This window comes from Epinephelus lanceolatus, chromosome 4, assembly GCF_041903045.1.
Source record: "Epinephelus lanceolatus isolate andai-2023 chromosome 4, ASM4190304v1, whole genome shotgun sequence".
Lineage (NCBI taxonomy): Eukaryota > Metazoa > Chordata > Actinopteri > Perciformes > Serranidae > Epinephelus > Epinephelus lanceolatus.
Genome location: NC_135737.1, coordinates 20,024,708 through 20,039,267, shown reverse-complemented (window position 1 = coordinate 20,039,267; position 14,560 = coordinate 20,024,708). Strand labels below are relative to the sequence as shown.

General features: G+C 41.1%; 1 protein-coding gene across 1 annotated transcript in view; it reads left to right on the top strand.

Annotated features, from left to right (window-relative positions):
* The first annotated feature begins 543 nt into the window (after positions 1-543).
* nxn (nucleoredoxin) overlaps positions 544-14,560 on the top strand; it is a 71,473-nt gene continuing 57,456 nt past the window's right edge. The window contains exon 1 of the mRNA XM_033632208.2: positions 544-1,031. Within this exon, the coding sequence (XP_033488099.1) occupies positions 723-1,031 (309 nt within the window). The 5' untranslated portion in view covers positions 544-722. The remainder of the gene's footprint in view (positions 1,032-14,560) is intronic.

Below are 14,560 nucleotides of genomic sequence, written 5' to 3'. Positions count from 1 at the left end.
AAAGAAAAGAGGTGAGTATACCCCGTGTATTTACATATACCTTCCACTACACTACTGCCCTACATGAAGTTGTGCAGGAGGTTTCTCCTACTTTACCATTTGTTGCAGCCGAGGTAGTTTCCTGTTGTGAACACTGAGTGGCAGCATAATCATAGGAATAGATCTGGTTTGACCCCAGACTTATCTTTTTGGAATTTGCGAATTTTAATATTAATGTGCCAGATAAAGCCTGTTAGATAAGCAAATCCCAAACATTTAATGAAATACAATGTCATTTTGAGTTGAAACCAAAATCCAGCTGCTTTTATTTCGAAATTTAAACAAGTTTGAGGATATAAAAAGTGTAAAGTCAGACATTACGATAATTAAACTGAATTTTCTATTCCTAACACATTAAAACCCCCCACAGAATATAGTGACAGAGAGTCATCTTTGTAAGTATAATAACCAGATGTCATGATGAAAGTGTGCTTTGGGGGAAAAGAGCGCAACCGCTGTTGCAGTCAGGGCGATTTAAGCGGAGCGCATTCCTGCACAGCGCTCACACCGGAGGACGAGTCGCGGTGAAACACAGACCGCAACGCCTCACAGGGGCTGGGAGCTCACCTAAAAACCTCACGTCTGAGGTGGAGGAAGTGCTGGGTGTCGCCTGAACATAGCGGTTACATGAGCAGCAGCCTCGGCTGAGGGAAACGTTGTGTGTTCGAGGACTGTACGCCGCGATGTCGGAGTTTCTGGTGAGTCTACTCGGGGAGCGGCTCGTCAACAGCGAGAAAGCCGAGGTGGACGTGCAGTCGCTGGGCGCCAAGCTCTCCTTGGTCGGGCTCTTCTTCGGATGCAGCCTGAACGCGCCGTGCAAGCAGTTCAACGGCAGCCTGTGCGAGTTTTACAGCAGGTTCAAAAAGGCGTCTGAACACAAGGACAAATTGGAAATCGTCTTCATCTCGTCTGATCAGGACCAGAAACACTGGCAAGACTTTTTGCAGGAGATGCCATGGCCTGCGTTACCTTTCAAAGACAGACACAAAAAGGTAAGATGGGCTGTGGTGATACAGAGGAACACCGACAAATCAGTGCTGACTCTCTGAGGAGCTTTTACTGTGTTTAGTGGGCTGGAAATGACTGAAAACCACCCTGTAGGCCATGTCTGCTTCTTCTGTCAGTGTACAGGTGTATATGCTTTAATTTGGGTCATTAAATTGGTTTCATTAACCTCCTTTTAATCAGATTCCCTTAAAGCTGACTTTAATCAGCTGGACTTGTGTCATCTTAAATTAATCTCTCTAAGTCAAATAAATCTAATTATTGATAAGACACACATTATGCAGAAAGTCAAATTTAATAAATCCAAGTGTTGTAAAAAAGCCAAATCCAATAGAGTAAAAAGGATCTGTTTACAGAGACAAACATATAAGAAATTTACTTTTTAAAATCTTCTTCCACCCTATGATAACAACACATGCAGCTGGCAAAGGCACAATTTGTCCTCAAGTTATTCAGACTTAATTTTATCAAAATAATCTAAGTGTGGCAGAGCAGACATTCCTAACTTATTACCAGCAGAGGAAACAGAAAGAAATACTTACTTTCCTTTTGTCTCCACTGACTAACATTTCTGCTCAGGGAATAGTTATTGGCACATAATACAGCCAGAGAGCACACCTCATATTATCCATGTTGCTGCATGTGTCATCTGCCCAGTGAAGGCCTTCTAGTTTGCCATTATCTCATCTATAGCTTTCCTAATGGTGTCAACAGTGCAGAGCTTGGAGGATTTTTAGTTCAGTACTTCGATGTATCTCACTTATTAAGCACCATTATGTTTATCTTTTTTTTTTTTTTTGTAAATCATAAGGCAGCTTGGATTTTTTTTTCTGTGATGCTTATTTAAAAAGAAGTGTAAATTTTCATTGGAAATAGGCAAAGAAAATATTTTTTAAATTTTATTTTAGGGTGTTAGTATATTAAATTGCATCATTTATCTCCTTATCAATTTGAGTGCAATCTAATATTTGATAATGTAGGAGTTTTAATAGGAATATTTACGACAGATGTTTCTTTGTTCATAGCTTAAACTGCCACAGAAAAAATATGAAGAAACGAGAAGTCACCCACAAACATTTTGTGGATTAAATTACGATTCTTTATGCTAAATAAAAAATGCATATTGCAGAGGTTTCCTTTACTGTTAGTAAGTGATATCGCAGCTGCATAAACACACAGTCTTTTCAAATGATAGAAAGGATGTAACATATGTTGTGTGTGCTGCAGGATGTCAGAGGGCCATCAAAGTGTCCTGATTGTAGCACAGGGTCTCTCTAAATCTAAATCAAAATGCAGATGTGACAAACAAAGATACTGTGCTCACTTGCATCGTATCAGTCATGCATGTCAGTGACTGAGTGAGGTAAAGTCGATGACTGTGAATTTAAAATACTCACAAAATGCTAAGGAGGATTCTGACCCCATTTTTTTTAGATAAGGCCTGATAACGCTTTTTAAGAGGAAGTAATATAAAAAAAGAAAAGAATAGCCTATAAGGCAAATGAAAATATTGTAACCTTGTTTACATCACACAATATGTGTGTAAACTCATACTGGCCAAAATGTTTAGTATCCTACAGACTGTATTTTGCCAGACAGGATGCATTTTTCCAGTCTCGCCACGTTCAACCCTCGCTGCTCTTTGTGTAGGTGAGGCATGACTTGGACTGCATCATTGTCTTGTAAATTCTTTCAGATTGCCAATGATGATTTCCGTTACACCTCATAATGAAGTCCAGGCGTGAATAAGGCACGGAGATGACAGGGGGAGTGGGGGGTTGTCTTGTTGTCGTCTGGGGCGGAGCACATCCATCGCCACGGTGCAGCGTTATTGTGTTTCTGTCTGCTTGTGGAAAATATCTGTGGCATCAACATAACCATTGTTCATGCTCTGGTCGGTGGTCTGTTGGCTGTCTTGGCCTTGTGAGAATAGAGGCAGCGCAGTTGTGCATCTGTTTTGCAGAGGCCTGCAGTTTTGGTTCAGTTTGGGCTTCATCCAACCTCTCGGCCTATTCTCTCTCAGCATTATAACACAGCAGTGGAAATACATGGGAGCACCAGCAGCTTAGTCGCTATGCTGTGAATGTGACATCTCCAAAGGCCTGCAGAGCGTGCCGTTACCCCTCATTATCCCCTAGTTAATTTATGATTTATGCATGTTGGCATTTCAATTTTATTATAATGGAACAGAGATATATGCTGGAGTCTGTGCATTAATATATACTGCAGCCCCTCTCCTGTCCAAATGGGTGGTGTTAATCTCCAGCGGACCTGATTATAATAGCTGATTCTTCCTTTTTCCTCTAGATGTGGTAAATTGTAAATGAACTGGCATCTATTTTGATAATCAGTTCAACATTTTAGTCATTTTTTTAAGCAGAAATGCCAAATATGTGCTCGTTCTGGCTTCTCAGATGTGATGATTAGATGCTTTTCTTTGCCATAGCTGATAGTAATCTTAATATATTTAGGTTTTGGACTGTGAGTTGAACAAAACAGGCTACATGAAAACATCAAATAGGAATGTGGGTATTTAAAGCTCATTTAGTCCACTAGATTCTGACATTATTTTTTTTTAGACGCAACAATGGATCGACTCATGGAAACATATGAATGCAATGATTAAGTGCCTATTGTGTGGGGAGTTATGTTTCTTGATAAAAGACAAGGTGCACACATTTTCATTTTTTGGTCACAATTAGATGTGTCTGCTTCAAGTATGAGGAGGTGTGATGTCAGATGGTGATAAAAAATGGATAAAATAAACTCTGGATGTGAACTTAACATTATCTAAAAAGGAGCTGCTGTCTATTTGTGTGCTACAGACAGACCTAATTGGTGAGTGATGTTGACCCAGTGGAAGGCCGTGGTGACGTTGTTGGTCCGCAGAAACTAAGTGGTCCTCTTACTTCTCCTCTCAGGCTCCGTTTGACTTGGTGCAAGCTGAGCTCATCACCCTGAAGGATGCAATCCCTCTTCAGTCGTGTCTTTCAGAGCCTCGCCGCCCACCTAGGAATCTCCGACTGTAACTCACCCCCTCCTCCCCCTTCATCTGCACTGCACTGACTTGGCTATCTGTCTCTCACTGGAGGCTGTCCTCTTTTCTTTTCAGTCAGGAGTTATCGAGGCCTTCCTGTTGCAGGAAATGTTTGTTATTTAATCCAGAAGGGATGATAATGTTGATTAAATACAGAGAGAAAATAAAGTCGACTGTTGTCAACTTAAAGTCAAGGCCAATCTTTATTTAATCTCTCCTTGGGAAAAGGTGAAAGCGGTCATGCCGTTCTCTGGTGGTTTTGCAACCAACATAAACAGACTGAAAGGTGTAATTGGCCTTTACAATTTGGTGCCAGTGGATTTAATTTTGTTATTTCCTCGTGTGTGTTTGACTGACATATTTTGTTTCTTGGGTCAGTTACAGACTGCTTAATGGGGTGGAAAATGTCAGTAGTCTTTCTTATTTGATATTTTCCATTCTGAGGTGGTTTTACTCCTAAAGCCAGGCAGACCAAGAGGTCAGAACACTGTTTGCGCACAGCATAGAGGATATCCACTAGTGTTTGTCTCGGGGAATCCTTGAATACCCTGTTCTCAGTGAGTGGACGTCTGCTTGTTGTCCTGGGACGGCCAGCTGTCGGCCTGTCTTGGCTTGCTGGCACTGCCTTACATGGACTTGTGCAGCAGGAGTGAGAGAGTTCCATGTAAATCAATTAAGGCCTCGGCCAACGCGATGTGACAACCCAACTTGACTGAAGGGGGGAGAACAAGCTGAGATGCTGCCAGTGCTGTTCTTGCAGGAGTCGAAGGGGGGAGGATCACATCGCGGAGAGAGAAAGGCCTCTTGTACAGGTGCTCCTGGTTGGCGGTTCTGCTCTGTAGCCAGCCCCCAGAGGCAGGACGCCCGCTCACTCGGCTCAAAGCCAGGGGCTAAGGGTGCAGGGGGCTTCGGAGAGGGGCTAAGGACGCCTTTCATCAATATGTCACTGATCTGCTGAAAACTGCAGTGTGCCCAGCCTATCATAGCTCCTTGCACTGTGACAGTAGAAATGCTTGAAAATGGGCCCTGACTGATATATATATGCAGGTGGTAATTCCCTCCTCTTGATCTGTCAGTGTTGCGTTTGGTTTTTGTGGGTCTGTATCGTTAGATGTTTTCCTCTTTGTTGTGTTCACTCGCACAGTGTGGGCTAATAACATCAACAGAATGTGACATTTTTGAGGCTTCTGTGATGTGGAACATCTGCAATTGAGAGCTTTAAAGTTAATTGTAGGATTCAGAGAGGATGTATTCGTCACCAGTTTCTGCTGAGCCAGCCTGTGTGCTTCAACTCATGGGAGCAGACTTCCTGGATTGTATCAGTTGGATATCAAACTGAGGTCTTAGATTACCATGTTTCTGACTGCCTCTGCTCCTAATTCAAAAACAGTCGTAATTCAAATTTGGTCATCCTAAAAACATGCAGAATTCACAAGACTGACCACCCCAAACAAGGTAAACCAAGGATGATGTATGCAGAGTGGAAACTAAATCACTCAAAACAACAACCCTACATTGGACACCAACATAAAGCAGATGAAAAAGCAGAACAAGGGCAGTCTAACATGGCCTAATCCACCAAATAAAGCTGTGAACTGGAAAACAGTGGCACTCTCTTTTAGATTCCTAATTCTGATCAAAGTACAGGGGCTTTAATAAGTAGCCTAATATGAAGTTGGCTCAGGGACTAAATGGAAAGTAAGATAATCCTTACTTCAAGGCGTTTGACCCCAGCAGATTAAACCCTGAAACGACAGTTAACCTAAAGTTTCATGCTGTGTGAATACTTAAAGAGGTATGATTTACAATTTTAATGACTACCGGGTATGAGGGAAAAAAGGTTATTAACCCCCTAGAAACATTTAAACAGTACTTTGTTCTATATACATGCAGACCTTTAGAATAATTTATTCTGTACGCTTTACTGAAGTTTCTAATTGCCAAACTCAACTGTGATGCAGGGGTTTTCTGCCTTAGATTTAGCCAACGGAAGCAGTGTGTGGGCATAATACCTCTAACTACATACTAATTTTGTTTAAATTGCATATTGTGACTTTTTTTTACAGCAAAAAGTACAGGAAGTACTTTATTTAATTAAGATTTGCATTTTGCACTTCAGGTATGATTGTGTGGGTTTATTTTTTTAAATAGCTGCCTGGATATTTTGTGGATAATGTTTGTTTTGCCAGCCTCAACACTGGCTGTGTGAATATTATTTACTCCAGCAACAGTATATAATTTGTTTCCTATGTATAAAGTGATGAGAACAGAGATTTTATATCAGCTAATGTGTTATTATTGAAATGCAAATACTAATATTTACGCATTCTAGTTCACAACATTGGGTTTTGTGTTTAAGTTTTGTTGAGGTGACCTTGTAGAAACGGTTACCTTGACTCCGGCTTGAAGTGCGCATGCCAGGCTGCAGTGCTGTAGTTTAATGTGACTCCATTGTCCTGCAGCTGTGAGGCCTTGTTGCTGTGCGCCATGTTTGACAAGAGCTTATGTAAAGAATGTGGGCAGACACCTGCTCCGCTGAAGCCGCTCAGGGCCAGAGGGCATGGAAACAGTGTGTGTTTGTGAAGGCTCAGGATACTTGGCAATGCCAACTGTTACATCTCACACCAGCAAGCTTGTGTTACTGTCTCCTTTCACTGCCCATTATGTCCTCTTTACTGGGAGATCTGTAATATTGTGAGAGGCGACAATAGGGATCTCATCAGAGGTGAAGTTCGGTGGCTTAAGTTACCCAAGTGAGAGTTTAGGGAACAGTCGCACAGTGTGTCTCGTAAAACCCATTCCCTCTTGCAACTCAATCTGTTTTTACTTCCGTTATCTACCCGTTAAAAGACAACACACAATAGCTGTAAGGCTTCGACCCCTTGTCTGTGGTCCACGAACCACTGAAACGATACTCTGGGATTGACTTTTCTTCTTTGTCCCTGCGTTCTTCAGCTGGACTGCCCCTGCACTCTGTGGTTTTCAGTCAGGACTTTCCAAAGCAGAGTGACGTTAAAGATAATAGACATGGCTAATGTGTTCACCGCAGTGTCTGCAGTAGCTCTCGATGAGAACAACAGATGATTCATCCGCTTGCGCACATTATCCCAAACCAGCCCAATTGTCACATACTTGCCAGTCAAATCATCCAAACCAGTGCAGCATAAAGTCCAGAATGCAATCGCTTGATATTAATTTTGGATTCTACTGATGACAGGAAAGCAGCTTACCAAGCTTCTTTCCATGGAAATAAGCAGATGGTTGTTATTTCAATTCATAAATCCACCATCATCTGCTATTTCTTGCTTTATTTATTTTTTTCAGTGCTACTGCTGCCGTATTCAGGAGGTTTGTTCTTGCTTTTCTCTAAGCTGAGATCACTTCACGGACTGGTTGTTGTGCCTGGACCCTCCCCCACTCAATCCTCCGGTCTCTAATTGCCCCACACCGCAGCTCAGCAGCCCCCTCCAACATAATAACAGCATAGTCGCCCCAGGGGCATCCTGCCATCCAGAGCTGTCTTTCGTCTTCCTTTTGTTATCTCTCCTAGATTGAATGTTGGCTCTTTGTGATTGCCCAGTTTCCCCCCTCATCATCAGCACTGATCATATTTCTTAAGCTAAATGAAAAGGACAGAGTGATGGATGCACACTTTAGACTGTCCACACTCACTGCAGATTTTTTTACCTTTATCTCTGACACTCGATGAAACCTATCTCCTTCAGGAAATCTGCTCTATCAGTGAGTGGCAGCGCTGATTTGATGTAAATTTATTCATAGTATGAAAATTTCTGGCATGACAAGTTTCCCCTTGGACGATAACCCTTTCCCTTCCATGTGACCACCACCCCGCTCCCAGGATGGAGGCACTGTTGTGTATATGCAAGCTGTAAACCCCCCTCACTGTGGTGTTTTCATCCAAGTGTAAGTGCTCCTGCAGCTCCTGCTCCTGTCTGAAAAGAAGCACGCCGTACAAAGAGACCCACTGTCTCAGCATGTAGCATGGCACACTGGCACCAGCCCCGCTGTCTTGCCTACAGTTGAGCTGTTGCATGTGGTGAACTGATTTTTATCCAGCAACTGACAAGCATGCACTCCCGACAAAATGAGTAAAGGGGTAGCTTGATTTCTTAGAGTGCAAAGCTGTTTTCTGTAATGTTGCTGAAATGATTGTATTCTGTCCAAGATCTGAACATCTTGTCTTTGTCCTTTGCTTCAGTACACTTGAATTCTTGACAGTGGTGCTTCCTAACCACTTACCCAGGGGACCTCTGCAGTTGTGGAAAGATTGTGGAGTAGCTCAACTAATGAAAATTAAAAGACATATTCATGTATTCATGTTTTAGAGAGGGAAAAAAGGCATCCAGTTTGGATTAAAACTGATGAAAGTAATGTAACGAATAAACAGCTAAAATACTTAGCTAAAGTAATGGATAAATGGTTGGAAGAGTTTGCTGAAATTAATTCAATTCAATTTGATTCGTGTAGCCCAACACCAGGGGGCTAACAACAACCACTTTAACTATAATAATAGACATAAATAATAATAAGTGTATGTATATGATGTAACAATATTAGCAGAAGCAGTAGGCATCAGGTAGGACCACCACCCAACTATGACCTGCAATCCAGGTGAAACCCCAATCTGTGTGAACCTGCGAAACGAGAAAGCACAAAAGCTCAAGGGAAGTAGCCAGGTTAGTAACATGCATGTTACTAACATGCATGTGACATGAATGTTTGTAAACTGACAAAGGACAAAGAGAGGAGCTAAGTGTATCATGGGAAGTTTCCTGACACACTAGGCCTGTAGCCTGACTAGGGGCTGGTTCAAGGCAAGCCTGAGCCAGCCCTAACTATACACTTCATCAAAGAGGAAAGTCTTAAATGGATAAACGGTTGGAGTAGTTAGCAAAAACTAATGGATAAATGGTTGAAAGATCCAGATGGTGCCACTCTGAGAGTTGCAGAAATGTAAACTTGACCAAACCTTAACAGTTGAACTAAACACAACTGTATGAAAAAGTGATTGTAACAGAATTATATGTAGGGTTACAGCGTTACAACGTGTAATGTATTATTGTAGCACGTTTCTGCAGTGTGACTTAACAACCACACTGAAGCCAGCTAAAATGAACACATGGTCGTTGATGAAGTGTTGATAGGGATGCGGTTGGATATCAGAGCCACTGATGTGGTGTGTACATGTGTGGCTGGGAACCACTGATGTTCATTATCTGTTGTGCTGTGTTTGAGGGTAGGACCAGTAGGTGTGTGTGTGTGTGTGTGTGTGTGTGTGTGTGTGTCTGTCTGTGTGTGTGTGTGTGTCTGTCTGTGTGTCTGTGTGTGTGTGTATTCAAAGACAGACAGGAAAAAGAGAAGTGGTAGTCACTCCCTCACGCTAAAAGACCATGTGGAAGGAGAAATGCTTCGCTCTGCTCTGATGGGCTTTGTGGGCAGCCCACATCTTCTTGAAATTAAAAGGATAAATTTAATGTAGTACGCAGGGGCAGTGCAGTCTATCTTATTCATTGTCTGCCACTGTAATCACATTGTGGAATTTTAATATTGTGAATCGATCTGTTAGACAACTTTATGTGATTTTTCCACACCTTAACATTTATCAGGATATTCTGTTTAAGGGTGAAGATCATCTGGCTTTCATTTTATTTTTTTCAACTTATCCAAGTTTGTAAATGGCATGAGTGGATAAGGATGAAAAGAGTTATAAAGCTGCAATATCTTCAGTATGAAGGATGCATATAAGCATATTTCCGCAAAATGTTAAGCTTTTTCTTTAATGAAGTATTGACAGTATAACTGAATAGTATTTCTCAATATTCTCATCAGTGACATCCTGTGTCAATCTGTCAGCATGTGTACGGTGTGGACTCACACACCCGCCAACCCCAGTCACTCAGCAACAGACAGACTGAAGATGTTCACTGAGCACCAGAGGAAACCGAGCGATATTAAAATCCAGAAATAGCACTTTGTCACAGTGTTTTTGACAGTTGAAAGAAACTTGCACTCAAGCACAGAGTCTCCACTGGGAGATCAGCCCAAGTCACCCATTCTTCTTTTTAATTTTAACTCTCTAGTTCACATATGCCCTTTGTCATACTGTTTCAAGGAATTTATGCACATATAAAAACATTTTTCCACATTGCTGATTTTACGTAATTCAGATTAGTTGGACCTAACTGTTGGCTGATTCTCACTTTGCTCCTAGGCAGATGCTATGGTGCGCTGTTAATCTGCTACAGGATAATGAGCCAGCTGAGGATATATCATATGTCTAATAAGGTCACAGACAGCTACGCAGAGAAATATTTTCCATAATATCGAATCAGCTCTTTCTCGTTTTCATGACATAGCATGGTAGCAAGTTCGGAGTTTTAACAGAGAGAGCCCAGAATTATAAGTAAGCATCTTCAAATGCACTTTTTGTTGGAGCTCAGCAACTCAAGAATTGTGTACCTAATTTAAATGCTGTTGGCATGTTGCGTTGAGAAAAAGTGGAGAGAATTGTGGGAAGTCTGGCTGAAGCAGATCTCATGGCCTGTAGTTAGCTCATTATTTTTGTAATAACCAGAGAGTCACTTGGAATCATTTCCAGGCGCACCCATCCCCTGCTCCTCCAGGAGATTGCAAACAAACAGGCATTGTTGAATTCAGATCATTTAAATGTGTTTCTATTTTGATTATTAATCTAAATCACCAAAACCGTCTGCACCCAGGTTTACTGAGTTTACTGCGCCTGTGTGTGTCATTTGACACCACTGCAACAACACGCTCCCCACATAATTGCACATTATATCTACTTGGACAAATGGATATGTTGATATTCCCTGTTGGTATCTGTCATGGCGTGTGTGTGCACGCCCAAGTCACATGATTCTTTAGAATACATTTGCGAGCTATTACTCAAGGTCACTGGTGGGCAAGCTAATCTGGAAAACAAATAATGGTGCTGCAGCGTTGCCAATAAATTGATTCATGCTGTTGTATTATCAGTAACATTACATTAACAATATGAAGCTGGGCTTACTTTTTAACGGGCTGCAAAATATTTACTGGCACTGAAAGCCTATGGCGGAGTACAATAATGATAGGTTAGAGAATGTCCTCCCTGCTTATGCCAGTTACTTACTATAGGTAATAATTAGTGATTTTAGTTTCAGTAATTTTAAAGTCAAGTCACATTAATTGTAGTTACATTGCCCAATGTCACAAATCATATATTTGCCTCCAGGGGCTTTACCGTCTTACAGAATTCTACACCCTGTCTTTTGATCCTTTACTCGGATAAGGAAAAACTCCCCAACAAACCCTTTCATGGGAAAACATTGGTAGAAACGTCAAGAAGAACAATGGAGGGATTCCTCTCCCTGGACAAGCAGGCATCCGATAGATGCTGTGTGTACAGAATAGACCAACATAGTAAATCTGTAGTATAGACAATCAGGATGACAAAATTATAGATAGATGATCAACATATAAAGAATGGATCTGGCAGGATGTCTATTTGTAGATGTTTCATCCAATTATGTGCTATTTTTGTTTTGTAGAAAGAAATTTGCCATCCTGGGGTGAAATTAGTCTCTGTATCATCTCTGTGTCTGCAGTAGTACCCATTTTGATGCTAGGTCTGGGCGCACTATATACGTACATATCTTGATTCTATAAATATCGGCTTTAACAGTAACCTTTTTTTTTTTTGTTTTGTTTATAAGCTGTAAACAAAACACTGTCATATTATTACCTTAAAAAAGATGACATGGCAAGGCAAACATATTAGCAAAACAGTCTGTGCGTTCCAATACTCATACTACTCAAATACTAACAAAAGGAATATTAATTAGTTAAGTGAAAAAAATGGTCATAAAGATAACCAACAACAGAAAGACATAGGATATTAAGAGATAAGGTTAATCAAGAAGGTTAAAGTTCAGGGTGCACGTGGTGTGTCCCAATTTTATGCATCGTCCATGCAACAGTACTAACATTATAAGGGCATCAGTATGCACTGATAGTAAAAAGAAAATGTGATTAGGAATACAGGGAATTAAGTATTTACACATCCAGGAGACATTAAGCAACATTACGCTATTGGAGTTGTATTTCTGACCACCTAATGAGTCCAATGTTTACTCTGTTTTTTGCTCTGTTTTGGTCTCCACCAGCTCCTTAAGAAAGTATGTGGCTCCTGAGCTGCTAAATGTTCCACTCTGTTCATCAGCAAGTTGCTAACGTCTGTGTGCTACATGGTGGGCAGGTTAAAACAATAAGCGAAGACACTACAGAGCTCTGTATAGCTAAGAGGGTTTTCAGAGGTGGGTGATAATTCCCTGAGGGTATTGCACACTTCACATTACATGATGTCATTTGATCTGTTGTTTGTATGGAAATACTGCTTAGTGATTAGATTTAAATACTTAGGTTTAAAAAAATACACAATTTGTAGCATGAATCTGTTTCTAGAAAAGTTAAGACTCTGTAACTTAAAGCTTTGAGACTGTGTATATATTTTTATAGTAGTTGTACAGAATGTAGGGGATGTAGAAGTCCGGCTTGTTTGTTCACTTCAGCTGCAGCAAGTTAAGTAAACAAGCACAGAACCTGACCTTGCTGCAGAGAAACACATGGAGTCTGTATAACATACCAGAGCAACAGGCCAGATGATGTACGGGTGGTAGCCCATATGGAGGTATTGGCAATGTTGTTGGCTGTAACAAGGGGAAAAATCAGAGGGAAGAGTCAATGAAAGGCTGGATAACACTACCTATGACAGGAAGCAAGGGTGTTGTGGGAGCTGCTGGTTATCTGAAAGAGAGGCTTTCTCATTGAATAACCCTCTAAGTGAAGAAGTAGCCTTGGATTTTAAGTAGTGGGACTGGAGTGTTTTCCGTCTCTGGAGGCTTGCTTGTCTGCATTTCTACAGCCATCACATCCAGTTTTAAAATTAACCACGCTACGTCTTTGTTCAATAAAAACCCCACCACATGCATTCCACACATATTCCAGCTCATGTAGTGGCACTAAGGAACGTGCTTGTCCGAAAAGCCTTGCACAAATCATCAGACACTTTTAGTGTTTGAGGGAGTGGACCCCCTGTTGAGGCTCCACCGTGGCTTAGCTCTGCCTCTGTGTTGGGGGCTAATCGCTGTTTTGATTAGTCTTTTTTTACCCAATCTGTTTGCATGGAGCACCGATCCCACGGCCATGTTGAATGAAAGGGTTTATCAGCTTAAGCCTGTTGTAAGGAGCACGAGAGGTCTCATCTTTTCACTGAGGAAAGAGAGCGGCCCTCGGACACAAGTGTCCAGGCAATTAGAGACGCCGGGGCCTCAAAGAGAGATTACTGGCACACAGTTGTGGCCGGCGTCTTTCTTGTCCGGCACATTGTTCATGCAGTGTTTAGACCAGGGCTGCAACTAATGGCTATTTTCACTTTTGATTAATCTGTGTATTATTTTATCGATGTTTGGCCTATAAAATGTCCAAAAAAGGGTGAAAATATCGATCAGTGTTTCCCAAAGCCCAAGATGACATCCTCAAATGTCTTGTTCAGTCCACAACCCAAAGATAGCCAGTTATTGTCATAGAGGAGGAAATAAACCAGCAAATATTTACATTTAAGAAGCTGGAATCAGAGATTTTGGACTTTTTTTCTTATAAATTACTCAAACCAATTAAGTGATTATCAGCTTTGTAGGCGAGACGTCTCAAAGGGCAGAGGAGGAAATAACTGACCACAGTCATGGAGCTCTAATCTTGGGGGGATTCTTTGAATTCAGTGTCAAATTAAAGACTTTAAAACTGTAAATTGTTTCCTTAGGGTGATGCCAATCATGTTGTCATGATACTGGAATATCTTACTTCGATACAACGGTGAAAAATATCTATCCGATAACATAATTGATACCACAGGGACAAACTGACATAAAGGTATGATAAAGGTAAAACATGAGACTTTTCTTGGTAGCAGAGAACAGCAGAATGACAGTAGTCAACATTAACAATAAGAGAGGAAGGCGCAGCTGGTATGGTACTGAAACTATTTAAAACATTTACAATTCACAATCAATTTATCAAAAAATGTATATCTTTGACAACATAATGGCAATGGTCAGTCTTTCATCCTAACGTAGGAGCATTAGCCACATTTTCAGAGGCAGTATAGTACCTCTTCTGTCTTGTTTTTGTCTTAAGACCTAATCAGCATAATCTTATAAACATTTGCTACTGTAATGTAAACATATCCTAATAAGAAGTTAAATTTGGTGCAGCCTCCATCATGCTTTGTTTTGATTTGGCTAATTACATGGAAACATAACATCAAGATAGCGTTGCAAAGCTGTTTGCATGCTAATTAGTGGTAAGGCGAAGTGTAACCATTGCTGGTGAGCCTCAGGGTGCCAGGCGCCCATGTCTGATTGCTGTGCCCACCCAAATGAAAATTACACTAACAAATAA